This window comes from Furipterus horrens, unplaced genomic scaffold (assembly GCF_987537825.1).
Source record: "Furipterus horrens unplaced genomic scaffold, mFurHor1.1.pri manual_scaffold_11, whole genome shotgun sequence".
Classification (NCBI taxonomy): Eukaryota; Metazoa; Chordata; class Mammalia; order Chiroptera; family Furipteridae; genus Furipterus; species Furipterus horrens.
Window position 1 is genome coordinate 4681010 of NW_028327181.1, and position 23143 is coordinate 4704152.

General features: G+C 40.8%; 1 protein-coding gene across 2 annotated transcripts in view; it reads right to left on the minus strand.

Annotated features, from left to right (window-relative positions):
* ATXN2 (ataxin 2) overlaps positions 1-23143 on the minus strand; it is an 80945-nt gene that overhangs the window by 48854 nt on the left and 8948 nt on the right. For both annotated transcript variants that reach the window (XM_090290913.1, XM_090290912.1), the window contains exons 2-5: positions 14738-14774; positions 13061-13120; positions 12523-12594; positions 11602-11752 (exon numbers count right to left, since the gene is read on the minus strand). In XM_090290913.1, coding sequence (XP_090147039.1) covers positions 11602-11752; positions 12523-12594; positions 13061-13120; positions 14738-14774 — 320 coding nt within the window. The remainder of the gene's footprint in view (positions 1-11601; positions 11753-12522; positions 12595-13060; positions 13121-14737; positions 14775-23143) is intronic.

A 23143-nucleotide genomic window follows, 5' to 3' on the forward strand; every position in this document is an offset into this window, starting at 1 on the left:
GAACAGAACAAAACTCCAGGAAAAGAACAAAACAAAATGGAGAGAGCCAACCTATCAGATGCAGAGTTGAAAACACTGGTGATAAGGATGCTCAGAAAACTGATTGAGTGCAGACATAAAATAAAGAAAGAAATTAAGGATACACTGAGCGAAATAAAAATATACAAGGAACCAATAGTGAAGGGAAGGAAGCCAGGATTCAAATCAATGATTTGTAACAAAAGGAAGAAATAAACAATCAAACAGAACAGAAAGAAGAAACAAGAATTGAAAAAAAAAGGAGAGGATTAGGAACCTCTGGGACAACTTTAAATGTGCCAACATCCGAATCATAGGGGTGCCAGAAGGAGAAGAGGAAGAGCAAGAAATTGAAAACTTATTTGAAAAAATAATGAAAGAAAACTTCCCTAATATGGTGAAGGAAATAGACATATAAGCCCAAGAAGCAGAGTCCCAATCAAGTTGGACCCAAAGAAGACCACACCAAGATACATCATGATTAAAATGCCAAAGATTAAAGACAAAGAATCTGAAAAGCAGAAAGGGAAAAGAGAGTTACCTACAAAGGAGTTCCCATAAGACTATCAGCTGATTTCTCAAAAGAAACTTTGTGGGTAAGAAGGGACTGGCTAGAACTATTCAAACTGATGAAAAGCAAGGACCTACAACCAAGCTTTCATTTAGAATGGAAGGGCAGATAAAGTGCTTCCCAGACAAGGTGAAGCTAAAGGAGTTTATCATCACCAAGACATTATTACATGAAATGTTAAAGGGACTTATTTAAGAAAAAGATCAAAACTATGAACAGTAAAGTAAAATGACAAAAAACTCACATCTATCAACAACTGAATCTAAAACAAACAAACAAACAAAAAACCTAAGCAAATGACCAGAACAAGAACCGAATCACAGATATGGAGATCATCTAGAGGATCATCAACTGGGAGGGGGAAAGGAGGAGTAGGAGGTGCAGGGACTAAGAAGCATAATAGGTAGGCACGAAACAGACAGGGGAAGTGAATGATAATACAGGAAATAGAGAAGCCAAATAACGTATATGCATGACCCCTGGACGTGAACTAGGGTGGAGGGGGAATTCAAAAGTTAAAGAATAAGAAAGGAAAAAGGAAATATAAAATTTTGTAGAAAATTTAGGGCAAAAAAAAGTAAATTCAGAAATATTCAGGAATCAAAAAATGAAATTTAGAAACTAAATTACCAGTACTATTAGCCAACAAAGTAGTCTTTTAATAAAAACTTACTCTCAAACCTGTAGCAAAAGTGTTCAGAAATAGGTAAAGAAAAAGTAAATGAAGTGAATTCCAATTCTTACAGCTAGATGCATGCCTTTCTGTTTCCTAGGTAAATATATAGAAGTTTATAGATTCAGGCTGTTCTTCTCTAATATAAATTAGAAGAACAACTGTTCACATGCACATGCTCACTTAAAACTCCTTGCCAGGGCTGATCTGGATAAAAAGCAATCAGTTTTATATTTAGTCCGATGGAGTAGAAATTAAAATGGAGACAATTCGCCCACATTCTTTTACTGCCCTGCTTTATTGCTAGTTTCAATGTATTTGCTATTCATAAGACTCCAGTGAGGCTCTGCAGAGCACGAGAAAATAAACCTACAACCAGAGAGAAACCGGGCACACCAGCATTACAACACAATACTACCAAGTAAACGGTCTTCCTGAAAATGCCCTGGGATCATTTTGAATTAACCACTAGAATTTGACAACATAGAGTATAAGTTATTTTCTGAGTCCCTCAATTTAATTTTTTATAATCAAATATTTCAATATTTTCCTTTATGAATTTTGCCTTGATGGCAGCACGCTTATAAAGTCCTTCCCCATCTCAGAAGAATATAAATTCATAGATTTGTTCTAACTATTTAGGTTCACTTCGGTGATTGGTGTGAGTTATGAATCTAATTCCCCCCAAATGTCCCAACACCATTTACTGAATAATCTACCTTTTCTCCATATTTAAGTATTAACTTTATCACATATTAATAAAATGCCCATATAAATTGTCTTCTTTTGGATTCTCTATTCTTGACCACTGTGACAACTATGATTTTTTTGTTTTTCATCCTCGCCCAAGGACTTTTCATTGCTTTCAGAGGGAGAGGACGGAGAGAGACATCGACTGGTTGCCTCCCGTACGCGCCCAGACAGGGGACAGAACCCACGACCCAGGCACGTGCCCTGACTGGGGATGGAACCCACAACTGAGCCACACGAGCCAGGGTGATCACTGTGTTTTAATTCTAATACATTTTACTGTACGGTAGGGCAAGTCCTCTTTTGTGACTCCTGTAGAAAGGAATTTCCAAAATTCTTCTATTAATACATATTACCTTATAAACTTTAGAATCATTTTATCAGTTTCTACAACACAAAGATATTATCTTTAGAGATTACTTTGAGGAGAACAGACAACTTAACAGTGTTACATATTTCCAGTCAAAGTACGGAATATTTCTCCATTTAGTCAAATCTTTTAGGTTCTTCCAGTGTTTTTATGGTCATCAGCTTATCCACATATATTATGTTCATTTGTACACACTTTAAGTTCTGTTCCTATTGTGAATGTTTTTATTTTATACTGTCTAGCTGATTAATGCTATTAAATAAAACTGAAATCATTAGTCTCTATACATATCCTGAATCAGACTACCTTACTCTTGTTAGTACTAAACAATATTTTAATTTTGTCTAAATAAAATTCTACTTTATGCTGTAGGTTTTTGTTTTATATTCTTTTGTTTTTAATAAAGCATTACTGCTTTGACCTCAGCATACCACTAAATACAGCAGAGAATTTCTATATGCTATAAAAATATATAAACAAAAATTTTAAGAAGGCAGCCTTATTTTAATAACTATGCAATACTTCCCTGCAGTGTATCTCAAACTGCTCCATTTAGCTTTCCCTCGCCTGTTCCACCATACCTTTTTATTTTTTAAAAATCTCAATAGTCTCTGTGCCACCTACACAGTGACCCCAGTAAATGCCAGCCTACTTGCCCCCAGCACGAACACATACTCTTCTTTTACTAGCTCACAGCAAAGCCGAAGCAGTACCTTCGTAATGGTTCGGTTTTGACAAAAGAATATCAGAATATGGAGTTACTTAGAGCTGGCTCACTAGAAAAGCTACTCCCCGAAGCCCCCAAGTCCAAGCCAACGCCCTACAGGGCTTTCCCACCAGTCCTGGACAGTCCCCGGCCACCAGGCCACCTGCCTACCCACTACCCCACTGCCTGCCTACCACGGGGCCTCTCCTCCCTCCTGCCCAAAGTGGGCAGGCCGTGGATCCTGATCAACCAGCTTCAAAGCCGACTGCCTGTCCGACGTCAGCACTTCCTGCCCGTCTATAAAGCCGACTGCACTCCTAGCTCCAGGAATGTGCCTACCCAGCTGCAAGGCTGTGGCCAGCCCACCTTACCAGAGCGCTGACCATAAATGAATCTGAAGTTAAGTTTAAACTCCTCCGAACCCGAGGCTTTTCCCAGGCTCTCCCGCTCTGGGGCCTGCCTCTTCCTCAGGCGGCCGCCACGGCCCCCCTAACGTCCCACCCTTCAGAAGGGACCCCTCTGTCACTCACAGGGCCCTGCCCTATCGGACCTGCATGGCAACCGCAGGAGAACACGGCAGTGCAATACCAGAATAGAATAATCTGTAGGAGAGCTCACACTGCTCTCCAACCACACATTACAGCCCAGCTCAAGTGCAGCTTGTCTCTGAACTCCCTTTGGAAAACAATGCCACCAAGTTCAACATCCCATTTTTCTTGATTTCTTTCACATGCCCTGGTATCTTCAACTCTGAAAATACCTAGAAAATGGCTTCGTAATATGGAATATATGCACTCCCTAGGGAACTGTGAACACCATGGAATTAAATGTAGAAGTCTCTGTGTGGGTTTTTTCTAGGGTGAAGGTATACAGTTTCACTAAGTTCTCAAAAGGGACCCAAAATAGATTAAGTCTTGAATTTCTCCGTACTGTCCATAGTGACAATGAACACAGCCCACGGCTCGGTGGAATCTGGTGGTGGGCTGTTCACGTAACCCACGAACAGCTTCCTCACTCTCTACATGAAGGCTCTACCTTTATTCATTTGAAAGACATTTACATTACACCTATACTGTAGGACAGAACACTATACTAGCCTCCAAGGGTTTAAAAAAACAAATACAGTATCCACATACAAGAAGCTCAAAGTATAATAATGAGGTAGACAGAAACATATAATTATAATATATGTTATATGCAAATGATACAGCCATCACGGGGAGGCGCTTACTCATGCTAGCTGAAATCAGGGAAGTATGCAAGCAATCGACACGTGGTCAGCGGAGGGCAAAGGAAAACCCTGGAACACGAACACGTTAAGGGCAGCGTGGTGAAAACGAAGCCCAAAGAGAGAGTATTAAAGGAATGATGACTGAGACACACGAGAAGAACGGCTTCTGAAGCAGGAACCAGCAGTGTCAAATGCAGCAAGGGCTGAGAAAGTACAAAAATCCAAGCAATTAGGGGTTCCTGGTAGCCTCAGAAGCTCCCAAGTTGTGAGTATAAAAGGCAGATTATAATGGGATGAGAAGTCAGTAGAAAATAAAGAGTTAAGAACTTTGGATAAGAAAGGCAGAAAGACAGTACAGTCACTAGAAGAACTGAGGATAAAAAGGGATCCTTTTAGGATGAGAGGGATTTGAATAGGTTTTCGGGATAAAGGGAAGGAGTAAGTGGAAAAGAAGAGGCGAAGAGTCTGGAAACAGAGAGGTGATCGGAAAGAGCAAGAACCCAGAAATGGCAGCATGGACAGAACCAAGGGCATGACTGGAGAAGCTGGGACTGAACGGGAAGTGAGACATTCCCGCAACTCCAAACCAGAGGAAGAGAGCAGTGACGGCAAGGGGGCAGATAAACTTGGAGACAGGGGAGGGACAGACAGTTGGTGATGGAGAGCGTTACCAACAATCGCACAGGGTTTTTCACTTACTGTGACAAAGAAGCTGATAAGCAAAGTGGTTCTTCAGGATAAACCCAATGTAAATGGTCACAAGCAAGGGATTCTGGGAAGGCACACAGCATCAGGTTACAGCTGAAGCAGGAGTTTCGAGACCAAGGACACGCTGTGTTACTGCACCACCACCAGTGTGGTGGGTAGTTCTGATCAGCCCTAACAGCCCAAATGCAGCACAAAAAATGATCCAGGACTAGAATAGGCAAGCCTTTTCTGTAACGGGCCAGCTATTAAATACCGTTTGGGCCCTGGCTAGTGTGGCTCAGTGGATTGAGTGCCGGCCTGTGAACCAAAAGGTCGCCAGTTCGACTCCAAGTCAGGGCACATGCCTGGGTTACGGGCCAGGTCCCCAGCTGGGAACACGCTAAAGGCAACTACACATTAATGTTTCTCTCCTTCTCTCCCTCCCTTCCTCTCTCTCTCTAAAAGTAAATAAGTGAAATCTTTAAATGCTTTCTGGCTTTGCAAGCCGTATCATCTCTACGACAGCTACTCAACTCTATCACTGGAGCATCAAAGCAGCCACAGATGATGCATAAAGAAATAGGCATAACTGTCTTACAATAAAACTGTATTTACTGATGAGTGGATGTGGCCCACAGGCCTTATTAAGCGTAGTGACTCCTGTTCTCCAGGCTGGGACTACTACACTGGGAATACATAAAGCAGCAGAAAGAAACATGAAAAAAAATGGAATAAGGAAGTAGAAGAGAAGCCCCAGAACTAAAAACATAGTTGAGTTGGGGTATTAAATCAAAGAACAAAATATGAGTAAGGAGGAACAACAGGGGCGCAGAGAGAGGATGAGGGAGAAGAGCAGCTAGAAAGGGACCCTGGGAAGAGACCAGAAGCCAGTGAAAAGCAAGCGGGAATGATATGCCAATTTCAAGGTAAACAGATGCAGAGACAGAGGCATCTGAAAGCTTGAAAAAAAGAAAGGCAAAATGAAGAGAAAAAACGAAAGCATCCCAGATCTGTTTGCAACAGAATTCAAATAAAGTATAAAACACGCTAATCATGTGTGTGCAAAAGGAACCCGCAGTTTACAAGATGTAAAGCTGCTTTTCATTTTGCCCGTAAATCAAACTGGTACATGTGTAGCATTCAGGAAAGCAACTGGAACTTACCACATCGTAACAAGATCATCAATTACTTCTAGGACTTTTACTCATTCGCATTTATGTGTATAAATACGGCAAGTTTTAAAATCTATTGACATCAATGAAGTTAGCGTTAAGAACTTAAAAGCCACACTGACCTTACTAACTTTAAAAAGTTTCTCCAAAAATAAAGCCAAAGACTTAAAAAAGATAAGAATCTTGACCCATATAAAAATCTGAACTTTAAACAATGTGAACATTTTGGTTTTTAATTTTGGTTTTATTTATGGGGAAATCCCTTAAGGTAAATTCAGATTTATTGGCACGGCTCATCTGAACAAGAAAGCAGACCGCCTAGTGCGTGTCGCTACGGTACAACATTTAAGAACATGACGTGGAGTAAGAGAATGCTGAGTTTCTGCCTTCACTTTACCCAGCTGCTTAAACTTGTGTCTCAGTCTCCTCACCTACAACACATGGAAAATTATAATCCCCACTTCCAGAGAGAAGCTGTAAGGATTAAATGAAACCAATGCAGACTTCCGGTCCAGATGACAACGCAGGCAGGCATGGCTCGCCTCTTCACACAACCACAGGAAAAGTGCAACTAAATTATAGAACCATCCCTCAGAACTGTCAGAAATCAAGTGGAATGGAAGTCTGACAACTAGGGATTTAAGAAACCACATCCATCCAGACTGGGAGGAGGGTCGCAGACACAGAATGGGCCAGTCCCTCACCCTCGTGTGGTGGATAAAAATTCAAGAGGGATATTTCGGGAGTGAGGAGTCTCAGCCCCACACCAGGCCCCCCTGCCCAGGGTTCCAGTGACAGGAAGATAAGTCCCCACAATTTCTGGCTGCTTAAGCCAGTGGGGAGCCCTGGCTGGTGTGGCTCAGTGGACTGAGCACCAGCCTGCAAACCACAGGTTCACCGGTTTGATTCCCAGTCGGGGCACGTGCCTGGGTTGCAGACCAGGTCCCCAGTTGGGGGCGCACAAGAGGCAACCACACACTGATGATTCTCTTCCTCTCTTTCTCCCTCCCTTCCCCTCTCTCTAAAAATAAACAGCAGGGATTGAGTCAGTGGAAGAAAACTGCTGGAGCCCCAAGCAGTTCCTCTTAAAGAACCCACACACGGACTCACCTGCTCAGACTCACCCCCTCTGAGCTCCAGCACTGGGGTAGCAGTTTGAAAGGCACCAGTGGTCTAACAGGGAGAAAATGAAGTGTCTCACATCAACATGAGCACAAGTCATGGTCCCTTTTCTAAACCCTCCCCCCAGAGAGCTGGCAAGCTGGTGCCATATCTGAGACTCCATCATCCTGGCGGACACTGTCTGCCCTGCCTCAGAGATCCCCCGAGACTGGGCCCAGGCAAGCTGCTTTTTCATATGAATGGCTGGTCTTGGCTCATGTCTCACAATTTCCTGAATCCCATGGAACAAGCAAGAGCTGGCCTCAGTGAGCCCCAGGCCTTGCCACTACCAGCAGCCCACCTAGCTTCACAGCTTGGCTTCACCTGGGGATCTCCCAGCCCAGCACAGGTAGAACATCTCAGATTGCTTTACAGCTCAGACAGGGTGGTCCCAGGCAAAACACAGGTGAGGGGCGAACCCGGGAAACCCCAGGGCCTGCACACCCATTGGACAACTACAGACCACGTCGGAGCACCAGCACCCTGGCCTTGCACAGCTGATCCTCCACAGAGGGCGGAGGGTGGTGGTCAGTGGTCACAGCCAGTCCTTGCAGCTGACTGGCCTGGGTAAATCCCTTCCCCCGACCTTCCAACAGCAACCAAGGCTCAACTACAAGAGGAGGGTGTACTCAGCCCACACAAATGGCTCACCCTCGCGTACCCAGCTTGGGTGACAGGGGAGGCTGTGCCACTGGACCCTACAGGACACCTACTCCATTAGGCCACACGACCAAGACAGGGAATCAAAGCAGTTCTACCTAATACAGAGAAACAAACACAGGGGGGCTGCCAAAATGAGGAGACAAAGAAACATGGCCCAAATGAAAGAACAACAGAACTCCAGAAAAAGAGCTAAACAAAATGGAGATAAGCAAGCTATCATATACACAGTTCAAAACACTGGTTATAAGGGTGCTCAAGGAGCTTAGTGAGGACCCCAGCAGCATAAAAAAGATCCAGTCAGAAACAAAGGATACACTAATTGAAATAAAGAACAATTTACAAGGAAACAGTAGAGTGGGTGAAGCCAAGAATTAAATCAATGATCTGGAACATAAGGAAACAAAAACAATCAGGACAAGAAGAAGAAAAAAGAATCCAAAAAAATGATAGTATAAGCAGCCTCTGGACAACTTCAAGTGGTCCAACATTCACATCACAGAGGTGCCAGAAGAAGAGAAAGGGCAAGAAATTGGAACTCTACTTGAAAAATAACGAAAGAAAACTTCCCTAATTTGGTGAAGGGACTAGACCTGCACGTGCAGGAAGCAGAGTCCCAAACAAGATGGATGCAAAGAGGTCCACTCCAAGACACAGTGTAATGAAAATGTCCAACGTTAAAGAGACTCTTAAAAGCAGTGAGAGAAAAAAGTTAATTACCTACAGGGGAGTTCCCGTAAGACTGTCAGGTGATTTCTCTAAAGAAAATTGGCAGGCTAGAAGGGATTGGCAAGAACTATTCAAAGTCACGAAAAGCAGGGACCTCCAGCCACGATTACTCTATCCAGCAAAGCTATGATTTAGAAGCGAAGGGCAGATAAAGAGCTTCCCAGACAAGAAAAAAACTAAAGGAGTTCATCATCCCCAAACCATTATTATATGAAATGTTAAAGAGATTTAAGAAAAAGATCAAAACTATGAACAATAAAATAGCAATAAGTACAAACCTATCAACAACTGAATCTAAAAAACAAACTAAGCAAATAAGAAGAAGAGAGACAGACATGAACAATGGTGGGGGAGCTGCCTGAGGAAGTAGGGGTGCTGGGTGGAGGGGGCAAAGGAAGAAAACTCAGGACAAATGTAGTAGCATAATCAAAACATAATTTAAAAAAATGAAACCAATGTACATAAAACACATTGCGGAGAGTCTGACACAGAGAATTCGCCCTCAAAATTTAGTTAATATTATCTACCATAAGAATTTGACATTACTATTGCAAATAAAATTAAAAGATAAAAGCTCAGAAAGGAAACAAATGTCCTTCTTCTCACTCACCTCTATTAATCCTTAATAAAAAAAATAAAAATAAAACCTTACTCCATCTACCCATTTAAGATGCAGTATCAAACTAATACCAGTAGACTAGTCAAGACAATCTCCAATTCTGAGGCAAGAAGGCATCTATGAGGCAAGGAAATGAAGTGCAAACCTTCAGGACCCACAGAACAGAGCTGCTTCTAGGAGCTCACATGAAACCAATGGCTCCCATCTGCGTATTCCTCAGAAACACATGCCCAGAGCCTCTCCCAGGCTAATTACAATTAAGTCGGAATCCCTAGAAATGAGAACTAGACATTTTTAGAAACTCCATGGATAACCAGAATACGAACCCAGCATTAAGAATCAATGGTTAAACCCTACCTTTCTTTACTCAAGGGGACTGGAAATCTGAGTCTTTAGAACGAAACAGAAGCAGTACTAAATTCCTTATTTTTTCTAATTAATGAACCATGCCAATTAATTACTCTAAAAAAGTGTTCTCTATACTAACAACACTCTGTAATAACACCTTCATAGAAGGCAACTTCTGCCAGCATAGCGTTAAGAATCTGGCTTAAGAGACCAGAAATCCAAGACACGTGACCTAATACTATTTCCAGGACACTGCGCGCTGGATACAATCGTACAAGTCATTAAACCACTATAGTCTTTAAGTAAAACACCTGAAATTACTCCACTACTGGAGCTCCTCATCAAGAGAACTGTATTTTTATATACATAAATATAAAAATATATCCAGTCGCTTGCTGAGTATACTAAACACTGTCAGAGCTATCACTCTGATCTGTATTTTCTTGGCTTTCTACAATAAACACAAACTCCTCGAGTAATAAAGGCATAATAAAATAATAAACTAAAATAAAAATTTAAAGATATGAATTTTGAAGAGGATCAAAGAATGGGATACTGTATCTCCAACTGACAGTTCTGTTCCAAGTTTGGAAACGCCAGTTCACTTTAAGAACAAAAAACAAAGCATATTGTGAACGCCTGCTAGCTAAAGGGCCTGGCACTCAGTAGGACAGGGAGCACTTTGTTGTTGGGACCAACACATTTTCCAGAGTGCTATGTGCAAAATTCAACTTAAATTTTATTTTCCCCTTGGCTTATGATCCAAAGTCAATTTTCTTAATTTTAAACAGTGAAATACTTCAAAACAGTATAAGTATAAATGTATATCTGTGCTCCTAGGTATAAACAAGATCAACTCCAAAGGCAGCAAGTAAAAAAAAAAAAAGACTTGCTTTCTTGTCCGGGCCACGGAAGGACTCTTAGACAAAGAGCTACGAACCAGAACCACAGACACACCGCACAGCAGCTGGGGCACCGCACACTGCGAGCTTCCGGAAACGCACGCTCGCTGCTGTCGCGGCGGGACCCTTGTTAAAGGTCCAAGAGAAAGGCTTTAACTTTCGAGTGGCTTCTAACTCCTAAGTTAACAGTTTAGAAAATTAGCTCAATTAAAACAGCTGTACTCATAAATTGAATCATAAAAACAAAAAATTGTTGAGTGACTATTTGCAATAGAAGTGACTACGGAATGTGACCAAAAGGGAAAAATAAAATCAATTTAACAATTTTAGAAGTTCAAAATCGCCCAGAAGAGTTTTCACTGTTATTGACCGCTCAGCGCCGCAAAGTCTCCTCCCTAAACGAGTAACAGCAATTCCTACATTTTTCTCCTAAATGGACACCTGAAACCTATTACATTTTTAATATAACTACATCATCGCTTTTATGTTCTCAAAATGTCGTCCCACACGCTGTGTTTTCAAATGCACGTGGTTTACGTTACTATTTATCTTCACTAGATAATCGCCGTCTATCCACAGCTCTCTGCCTTTCTACCTCGCCCCTGTGCTTCTGATTTCTTTCCAGAGCATTTACAGAACTAAAACTAAAGCATTTATAGAACCACAAGCATAATAAAACTATAAGCATTATAAAACTAAAAAATGAGAACAAATGGGACAAGAAATTTTCAGTTGCGTATAATCAGTAGCATTCTTAACCATGAAACTGTAGAAAATCCTTTACAATTTTTTAATAAAACAAACTCTCATTATTTATCCTACTAAAAGTACCAAGGAATTGTCCATTAAAGTTTCAACTATTTTCCAACAAAAATGCATTAAAGTCCCCATTTGTCTTAATCGGATTATTTTTAAAAGCCCATATTTCGTTTTTAAAAAGTCTACAGAGTCTGCCTGAACAAATCTTATAAACCATGAAGCATATTTAGGAAAGGAAAACTCACCTCTTCTTGCATAACTGGAGTCCATATCTTTAAACTGCACCACCACGAAGTCTGAACACTTGAACAAAATACTCTCCATTATTTCCTCACGTTTCGGCCCTGAACTGGATTCTGTACTTTTCTCGTGTGCAGCATCAAGTACCAAATCACACTAAAATGGAAAAACAAGTAAATGTTCAAACACTTATAAAATCAAACTTGATGGAAATTCTTTAGCACCTCAAGGTACTATTCTTACATGCCTTTGGAAAAAAAGAATCCATCGCAAGAGAACTTGTAATTATACCTTTTTCTCAGAAATACAATGTTTTCCATTCCATCATTCAAAAATCCTATCACCTCAAAGTTGGTTCTTGCTACCATCATATGGTGTTCCCTCCCTTATCTCGGGGATTACGTCCCAGACCCCGCCTCGAAGTAGGAACCTTACATGTATTCTACACTCGTAAACCCACGTCACTTTAACAACGTGCGCATACAGTACCGCAACACCCTGCGGCAGAGCAAAACATCCACGATAAATAATTAAATATAATATTTTTAAAATCCCGCGGTGCAGTGAGGCCGCAACAAGAGACCCGCGATATAGCGGGGCCTGCTGTGTGTCTTGAGCACATTAATAGTAATAAAAAGGAAAACAAACCAACCACCCAATCCCTCCCTTTTCTGGCCCACAATGCTTGAAAAGGCCAAAATATTTTAATAAGCAGAGCGAGAAGCCTTTTTGGTTATATAGACCATCTACAAAATAATCGGTATTTGAAAGGGGCTTCGGAAAGAGCCTTAAAGGTAAAGCCCCGAGTGCACAGTGCGCACCTGGGTCGGAAACTGACAGACGCCACGGGGAAGCCACGCCAACACACGGCCGCCCACGGTTCGTGGGCTTCCACGGGTAACAAAAAGAAAGAGAGTAAAAATTACCTTAGGGCTGTATGTTTTAAAAACTCCTTCATATATGCCTCCATTTTTCACTTGAACTTCACATTTGGATCCCTGAAAACATAAAGCGAATTTATCAAAGAAACAGTGTGCTTCTCAGTCATGGAGGTAATTGTTTTCAATTTACTTTTCATTAGCTCATCAGGCTTCATTCAATGTATCTGGTGCTCACTTGACAGAACACTAAAAAAATCTTAGAACATCAACAACACAGAGGATCCTGCTCAGAAATACAGTATGAACTTAAATACCGAAGTTAAGTATTTCTGACTCCGGTTTTACTAGGTGACAAAATAATGCACTAAAAATCAACTAATATTATTATGTACACAGCAGGGTTAACAAGAATGCTTTTTACAGTGAAAGTTACAATAATTTTGGTAGAATTCTTATCTGTTTTCTAAATTATCCTGATTAAATATGACCTAAGAAATGTTACACAGAGAATCACTCCCCCACATTTTATAACTTCATAAAACTCCTTTATTCTACTCCAACAACGTACGACTGATTAACTTACCACAACTGATGTGAGGACATGAACCATCCTCATGTTTGCATAGATTCCATCGAAGGTAATCTGGAACATTAAGAAAACAACATTATGAGCAATCAGCACTTATCCTTGCATATATATTAAAGTTAACATTTACTTTGTTATAAATGTTTAGTTAGGTTTGTAATACCTCACATGCATAAAGGAAGGTTTACTACACTTCTTTGCTTCCTTAGAGAACAGAAGCTTAGGATTTCAAAAGGAAAACCAGTCATACCAACCAACAATGTTTCGACCATACATGATACAGAAAGCACAAGTGAACTTACATATATGAGGAAAGACGAAATCACAGGAACTGAGACAGATCAATGGTTGGGGAGTCGGGGGGCAGGTTTCACTACAAAGTAGCCTGAGGGATTTTTGGAGATGGTGGAACTGTTCTCCTATCTTAATTATGGCAATTTTATGGTTATAAAACTGTAAGCCTCAAAGCTCACAGACCTGCACACTAAACAGGATTAAGAATATCTTAATAAATAAGTGGGGCAGTTCCGCAGGCGGCTCTGTAGAGACGCCTGACCACACGCACTCGGCACACAAGAACCAACGGCAGCGCTCTGAAGGCGAATCAGCCCCACAACGCCTGCTCACACACCATGTACGCCCGTGTCCTCCGGACTCTCAAAAAGGAAAACGTGTCCAATAAAGACAACGCCTCAACAATTAGTGAGCTGCTCATTTATCTTATTCCATCACGTGGAACTTATACCTCCTCCCATCCAGGCCCAATTTAATTTCACTGGTAAAGTTCTGAAACTTAAAACCAAAAGGCCCTTTCCAAGGGAGAAAAATGAAAGGAATAAAAGATAGCACTGTAATTCAAAGTCAAAAACCCAAAGAGCTCTAAACTCCAGTTCTGGTGTTCCATTTACTTTTTAGGAGTTAGATGCGCCTTCAGTCATTTACAAAAAAACAAATGACATTACGATGCATGAAAAATATTACAGACAATTTCACCATTTATACAGTCACCAAAAACCAAATATAGCTAATAATTTTATACCGAACAGTATTATCTATAAAAGATATCTGAGCCCTGGCCAGTGCAGCTCAGTTGGTTGGAGCATCAACCCATAACCAAAGGGTTGCGTGTCTGATTTCCGGTCAGGGCACAGGCCTGGGTTGCGGGTTCTATCCCAGGTCCAGGCGTATGGGATCCCCAGTCCAGGCACATATGGGGTGAGCAACTGATGGATGCTTTTCTCTCGCATCGATGTTTCTTTCTCTCCCTTCCTCTCTCCCTAAATGCAATGAGAAAGCAAAGTCCTCAAGTGAGGATTTTAAAAAATTATCTATCTATCTATCTATCTGAGATACAATATTGAAAGAGAGGAAAATTTTTTTTTGCCTTGGCTATTGGTCTTTGGTTTAGAAATCACATTTTAGTTACCAATTTTTTTTAAAAATTTTATTTATTTATTTATTTATTTTCAGAGAGAGAGGAAAGGAGAAAGAGAGGGAGAGAAACATCACTGTGTGGTTGCCTCTCACACACCCCCAACTGGGGACCTGACGTGCCACCTAGTCATGTGCCCTGACTGGGAATCGAACCAGCGACACTTGGCGTGCAGGCCGACGCTCAATCCACTGAGCCTTAGTTACCAATTTTTCCAAACAAACAACATTCAAGTTACTCACCGTAGACTGAGGCAGTCCCTTGTTATTGTTTCGACCTCTGAAAAGATTAAATATTGTTTATTAAACTCAACAGGCTAAACAAGCAGAACACATTTTCACATTTAAAATATCTTATACTTCCACTCGAATACAGCACAGGTGCCCCATCTGCGGGGCGGGCTCACGGGCAGTACGTGCACCGGCCATCTGGGGGCCGCACGGCTCTCTCTGCGCTTGGCTGGCGCAGAAGCCCCGAACAGGTGTAGGTCATGAAAAGGCAGGAAGGAGGAAAGAAAGGGAATGTTATCAAACTAAAATAAATGAAGTAAAATCAACTCCTGGAAGAAATAACTAATTCTGAATACAATAATCTTTACTCCAAAAGTAGCCACTCTGTTATAGAAAGCTACTCAGGAGTAAAATATAGATTCTATTCCTGATGAGCTGACGTCAAGCCACCTTCCGTATTTTTCCCTCACCTCTAAAAATAAGCACTGTTTACAACTGCAGAAAAACACCCGAAAGTAAGTTAAATCATTCGAAGCACTTTCACTTCTAAATAATAAATGCCTGTCAGAATCGGTGTAACAGGTGCCTTTCCCCGCCACGCCCCCCCACCCCCAAAAAACAATGCAGTATACCAGCAAAGCTGGCTGTCAAGTAATTTCCAGTAATATGGACTCTATTTTCAAATTAATATAATTAAGAGAACATAATACCCCTCAAGGCTTGTTCCATTAGGAAAGATCAGGCCCCTTATGAAATGATAAAAACATTAATAAAATGAAATGTTATATTCCTCATAAACATTAGTTGCTCTGGAATAAGAGAACTGGAATCTCATTTTAATAAAATCACAACTCTCAAAGTAAGCCACAAACTTAAAACACTTAAAGGGAAGCACAATTCAGGTACAAAACGTCTAGCAGTATGAACGGTGCCAATTCCCAGTAGAGTAGCACTGAGCTTTGTACTGCAGGGCCAGCCGTGACCTTCTCTCATCTAGAAAATAATGCCTTGAACCAAGTCACCTCTGAGATTCCTGCATTTCTAACATTCTGATTCTGTAACTCTTTGCCTCACACAAAGAAAGAGAAATTCCTGAAGTCTAAAGAAGACAATTGATAATTTATCATCTACAGAACTGGATACAAACCAGACACTATACGGTAAGGATGACATCAAATCTCTCATCCCGATGTTAGAGGTGAGGAAACCAAACCTGCTTTCGCATTTAAACACCTTGACCAAAATCACCCAGTTCATGACCAGCAGAGAAGTATTTGAACCAGATGACCCAAAGTCCAGACTTTTCATTTCTAGGTTACTCTGTCTCTCTGAAATTGCATCGCAGGAAATAAACTAATCTTACAATTAAGCCTAACAAAAGTTGTACATTTTTTTCAAACATTATTTGAATTTACTAGATTTTTCTATTTATTTTTAGTCTGTAGCCAAAGGCTAAAAAATGGCTATATCTTGCTTAGAAGGATTATCTTCAGTGATTGTTGAGATCCACAATTGAAAGACTTAAGCAAATGCCACCAATTAAGTGATCTTAAACTCATGCGGCATCCCCACAAAGCTATATGAGTTCAAAACAAAAGACTCTTTTACAGTAGTCACCCTACTTTTTACTGATTATAATTTATATATTTGACTAATAAAAGAGAACAGATTGTTCTGACAATCCAGTTTACTTAGAATAAATAGTTCAACAGGGAAAACAATAGAGAACTCACCATGATATAAAACGGTACAGTGGGGAAACCACTGACCTCTCCTGATACACCAGGAGGTTGGACACCCAACGGGGATGTCACATGTCGTGGCAGCATTCTCTGAAACTGATAAAATCTCCCGTGCATTCTTGTTTTACTCTTTGTGCATCCACTCAGATTATGCTTTACTTTTCTTTCTTTCTTTAGTATTTTGAAACAAAGCATACTAATATTTCATATAGGAACAAAAAATGAATATTAAAGAAAAGATCACATTCTAGTCCTAAATATACTTATGATGAAATTGATCAGATTTAACAAAACTATATCTAGGTTTCTAAGCTTCCAATACTTATGAAATGAGGTTAAAGTGTGATTCGAAATGCCAAATTAACATCAAGAAATTTACAAAAATAGTAAGTTTATATTGCTTCAAAATAAGGCAGGTGGGAGGAAATAGATGGGGTTAAAAATTAAATGAGATGGCATGAATTGTTAACTGTTGCAGCGAGGTGACTGGTGACAATTTCCCTAATTCAAAAAAAAAGGTGCCTTCTGATGTGATGCAGTCGGAGCCTGGATTTAATCAAGTTTACAAATCTACAAGTTTACAAGAAACATGGGATAAAATATATTAACTGATATTATGAATTACAAATCAGTTAAATCCAAAATGTGGTAAATTCAACCTAACAGATGACAGTTTCTTCAAACATGAGAAGAAAAAACAGCATGGAGGGAGGGAAAATTATTATAAATTTCAAGTCACACAAAAGTTAAGTGTGGCTTCCCGATTTCAAAACTTATTACAAAAGCTACCGTAATCAAAATAGTGTGGTGCTGGAATAATGACACACATAAAAACCAATGGAAAGGAATAGAGAGCCCAGAAATAAATCCTCATGTTTATGGGCAACTGATTTTTAATAAGGGGATCAAAGAGCATTCAATGGGGAAAAGACAGTCTTTTCAACAAAACGATTCTAAAATAATGGCTATCCACACGCAAAACAATGCAGAACCATTATCTTACATGATTATACAAAAATACACTCAAAATGGATCAAAGACCTAAATTTAACAGCTAAAACTATAAAACTCCCAATAAAACAGAGGAAAATCTTCAGGACCTTGAATTTGGCAATGATTTCTTAACTGTGATACCAAAAGCATAGGCAACATTAAAAAAGTAAAATAAATAGAAGTTTATTAAAATTTAAAACTTTCGTGCAAAGGGCGCTATCGGAGAGGGAAAGGACAACCCACGGATTGGAAGAAAATATTTGCCTATCAGATATCTGGCAAGGAGGCTAACATCCAGAATACATAAGGAACGCCTAAGACAAAACAAAACAAAAAAACAAGCTTAATTTAAAAGTGGGCAAGACTTCAATAGACATTTCTCCAAAAGTAATGCGGTTTGCCTAAAAGCACATGAAAATGTGCTCAACATCACTAGTCATTAGGAAATGTAACCCTAAAACACAATGAGCTACCCCACTTGAGTCCTACGAAGATGGCTATTATTTAAAATCAAAAAACAAACAAACAAAAAAACATGAAAATAACATGCTGGCAAAAATGTGGCAGACTGGAACCCCCTTGGTGCGCCGCTTATGGAACCGTGAAACGGTGCGACTGCTGTGGGAAACTATAGGGCAGTTCTCGAAACGTTCAACAGGGAATTACCATGATCCATAAATATTTACACCCAAAGGAGCCGAAAGCAAGGATCTGAACAGAGGTCTGTACACCCGTGCTCACAGCAGCATTATTTACAAGAACCAAAATGTGAAGAAAAAAAAAAGAAACGTCAACTAATGACCGGACAGTGCGGTGCAGCCACACAGTGAAATGTTACCGCCTTAAAAACCACTGAATTCCGAGGGACGGACCCCGAAGAAATGCTCGGTGAACTAAGCTGCACACACAAGGGCAGCTGATCCCCGCAGAACTCACGGACGACAGAGGAGTGAGGTGAGCGACAGAGGCCGGCGAGTGGTCGGAAAGGCCGCACGCACTGCTTCGTGGGTACAGGGCTTCCCTCCGGGGTGAAAACGTTTGGAACTTAATACAAGCGGTGGTAGCACAATGTGAATGTGCTTAAGGCCACCAAACTACACTGTAAAATGGTGACACTACTCAGCCATACAAACAGATGAACTACTGCCGTTTGCAACGACATGAACGTATCTTGAGAGTGTAAGTCTAAGTGAAGTCAGCCAGCCAGAACGACAAAGACTGTATGATTTCACTCTGAGATGGGATCCGAAACAAAAAGCAACAAACGAACAAACAAAATAAGCCCGTAAAAGAGCCTCACAGATACAGCCAACTAAATGGTTCTATCCGGGGAGGGGGCAGGGGAGGACGAAGAGCGCAGAGGGAGGCAAACACCAGGTGAAGCGAGGATGCTGAGCACGAGAGAACGCGGATGCTGTATTTACTATAAAATTGTACACCTGAAGTTTATCTCAGGTTATTTGCCAATGCTATTCCTCTAATAAATTTAATAAAAATAATTCTAAAAAAGGGTTAAAATGGTAACTAACATGTTATGTATATTTTATTTTTAAAGTATATTTTATTGATTATTCTGTTACAGTTGTCCCAATTTTTTTCCCTCTGCCCCCTCCACCCGGTACCACCCTTCCCCCCGGCCTCCTTCATGTCCATGGTTCGTGCATGTAAGTTCTTTGGCTTCTCCCTTTCCTATACTGTTCTTAACCTCGCCCTATTTTGTTCCTACCAATTATGCTTCTTAGTCCCTGCACCATGTCCCCCTTTCTCCCTCTCCTCCCTGCCAGCTGATAACCCTCCAAATGATCCCCACACCTATGATTCTGTTCCTGTTCTGGTTGTTTGCTTAGTTTGTTTTTGTTTCTGTTTTTTAGATTCAGCTGTTGATAGTTGTGAGTTTGCTGTCATTTTAATGTTCATAGTTTTGATCTTCTTTTTCTTAAATAAGTCCCTTTAACATTTCATATAATAATGGTTTGGTGATGAACTCCTTTAGTATTTTCTTGTCTAGGAAGCTCATGCCTTTTATTTTATGGGAAAAACTAAATGCACTTTTTTGGCCAACCCAATACTCACTATCTGGCTCATTACCAAGAAAATTCTGCTGATCTCTGCGCTGAAAAAAATGTGGCCGCAATGTTAATAACTGCAATTTAAAAACCAAGACTGTTGCTGTTTTACATGAACCAGTACTTCTAAAAGAAACTTCTCGATAGCATTAAATACTTTTCATGAAAGTTTAATGTACATATAATCGAAAATGTCATGAGCCCTGGCTGGGTATCAGGTGGCTAGAGCATCGTCCCAATATGCCATGGTTGCAGGTTTGATCCCTGGTCAGGGCACATGCAAGCAGCAGCCAATGAGCGCACAGTTAAGTGGGACAAGAAATCCATGTTTCTCTCAGTGTCTCTCTCCCTATCCCCCTTCCTCTCTCTAAAAGTCAATAAAAAAAGATTTTTATTTTTATTTATTCATATTTAGAGAGAGTGGCATGGAGGGAGAAGAAGAAGGAGAGAAACATCGATTGGTTGCCTCTCGCACACCCCCAACTGGGGGTCTGGCCCGCAACCCAGGCACGTGCCCTGACTGGGAATCGAACTGGTAACCTTTTGCCTTGCGGAAAGATGCCCAACCCTCTGAGCCACACCAGTGAGGGCTGGGAGAAAGGCTTTACGAGCTTGGGTTAGAAAAAGATTTTAGGACAGAAAAAATACAAATCATAAAGGCAAAACACTGATAAATTAGACTTCATTAAATTTTTTTGCATATTTTATTATGTTGTTAAAATAGTTCCAATTTTTCCCTTTGCTCCCCTCATTAAATTTTTAAATAGTCTATTCTTTGAAAGACTGTTAAAAAGTCAATCCACAGACGAGGAAATATTTGCAAAAGATATTGATAATGTACTTACACCCAGAATATACAAAGAACTCATATAACATTAATAAAAAGACTGAAAAGCCCAATTAATGTGCAAAAGACACTCATATAACCGAGTAGGATCTCCTGGGTGAAATTCAAGACTGACAATAGCAACTACTCACGAGGATGCTGAGGAACTGAAACTCTCACACACGGCTGGCAGGCAGGGCAGACAAGACAGCCATTCTGGAAAAGTCTGGCAGTTTCTTATTAAGTTAAACATACAACCCAGCAATCCCACTCCTAGGTAATCATTCAAGAGCAATGAATGTGAATGTTCAAAGCTGGTTTATTCTTAACAGCCCAAATGTCACTATCTGGTGAAGGAGTAAACAAGCTGGGATGACACAGTCGGCCCCGTCTCAGCAGGTCCCGCACCTGCAGATTCAAACCCCCGCAGATCAAGAATACGCAGGGGGAGAAATGGCTGTTGCTGGCACGCACTAAGTACTCAGGCCTAGAATGGGTGTGTCCATACTGAACAGGTACTGATTTTTTTTCTTGTTATTAGTCACTAAACAATGCAGTACAACCACTATTTACACAGCATTTATGGGTACTAGGTATTATAAGTATGCGTGTGTTGACCGACTGTGTTTTTGGTAAGGCTTCTGGTCGATAGTAGGCTGTTAGTAAGCTTTTGAGGAGTCAAAAGTTACACGTGGATTTTCGACTGTGCAGGGGATCGGGCCCCTAACCCTTGTGTATTTCAAGGGTCAGCTCTAATTTCAGCATTCCTTAACTCCATCACCAGTTTTCTTCCACTGTTCTCACTTGTATATACCTTTTCAGAAATGATAAATACAATAGTAAGTCATTCCATCTCTGCTACTTTCTAGCTGAGTAGATTTAAACAAGTCATTTAGTCTCTCTGGGCCTTAGCGTCTTCGTGAGTAAATTAGGACAGGGCACCAGATTATCTAACAGGATCGTGTTATAATCAAGTGGGGGGAAAATCACACACACACACAATCACGTACATATATGCCCTAGAAGAACAGGAAGCTCATGATGTGGCCCACTCACTGTTTCCCCTCCCTTTCAGTCAGAACCTAGTAGACCTTCACAAGCTGATATCAGGAGGCTTCCCAAACGCACTGATCTCTGTGACTAGCCAGCAGCTATCCCTGAGACAGTAAAAGAAAGAAAACCCTTAGCAACATACTAGACCTATCTTCTGATGAACGCAGTCAACTCCCTCTCCCAATCCCCATCTGGAAGACTTCCTTCCATTATTTTATAAGACAGAAGCAAGCATTAGTAACTCAAACATATCAGAGGTGGCAGGGGCAGTTTGAATTGTCTGCCTTGTCTCCTCCATTAGTATTAAGCACCAGGGAGGAAGAGACCCCATCTGGCTTGTTCACTATGGTATCCCCAGATCCTAGCAAACACAAGGTACTCAAGAAGGGAAAAAAAGAAGTTTAACTATGGTATTCCTATAAAATAAATGCCACTTTCCTTTTGAGCTGACAGCTTTTCCTTGGCAGGGTAAACTCGTGTGCTTAATAATGAAGCCAATGCTTATGTAACCAATTAAGCGATTTACCATTTATCAAGTATACAAAGTTACACAAGGCACTTCTTCCTGTCCTCAAGATGCTCGAAATCTAGCCCTGGCTGGTGTGGCCGAATGGTTGAACTTCGTCCTGTGAACTGAAAGGTTGCTCGTTGGATTCCCTGGGTTACAGGCCCGGTCCCTGGGGACGTGCCAGAGGCAACCCATTGATGTTTCTCTTTCACATTGATGGTTCTCTCCTTCCCTTCCCATCTTTCTAAAAATAAATAAAATTGGGGGGAGGGGCTCTAAATCTAAAAGGAAGGCAATGCAAAAAGCACCTTTATATCCAGACAAGTTGGATTCCAAATAGTTTGTCACCAAAGAGGAGATACAAATGGCAAGTAAGCACATGAAAAGATCTTCAATATCATTAGGTATTAAAGAAATACAAATTCAAACCACAGTGAAATGCCACTACACAACCACTAAAATGACTGGAATTAAAGATTAACATACCAAGCGTTGCCAAAAAATTAGAGCAATTAGAAATCTCAACCTGAAACTAATAATAGTGTACGTCAACTGTAATTGAAAAATTAAAAAGTATTTAAAAGAAATCTCACGTATTGTTGAGGGGAATACAAATTAGTTCAGTCTCTTCAGCAAACAGTTTGGCAATTAATTTTACAATTAAATACTTGCCCTACAACTCAGAAACCCCATTTCACCCGTTATATTTCATCAAAAGAAATGTAATTGTTATGGTCACACAAAGTCTGCACAAGTATTCGTAGCAGCTTTATTTATAACAGCCCACACCTGCTGACTCCTGTGTCCATCGCTTGGTAGACAGACATGTATACAGTGGAACACTACTCAACACCCAGATGAAGAAGCTGCTGTTAACGCACATGAACTTCAAAGCATTATGAGAGAACTTAATCACCAAAGGCATAGAAACAGCACCTTAGAAAAGACAGAACTGTGGCAGCAGGAAACAGATCAGTAATGGCCAGGGCTGGAGGAAGGAGGGGACTGACCGAAAAGAGGCACAAGGAAACTTCATGGGGTCACAGTGTGTGTGTGGTGGTGGCCACATGGTTATAATGCCTGTTAAAACTCAAGAACCATCCACAAAGAGGGTGAACTTTACGTAAACTGTACCTCAATGCGTCTAACTAAGACAGCAAACTACCACCAGAAGGAACAACCGCCTAGTGATCTGAGCTAAATCACGGTGCACGGAGCCATGAAAAATGT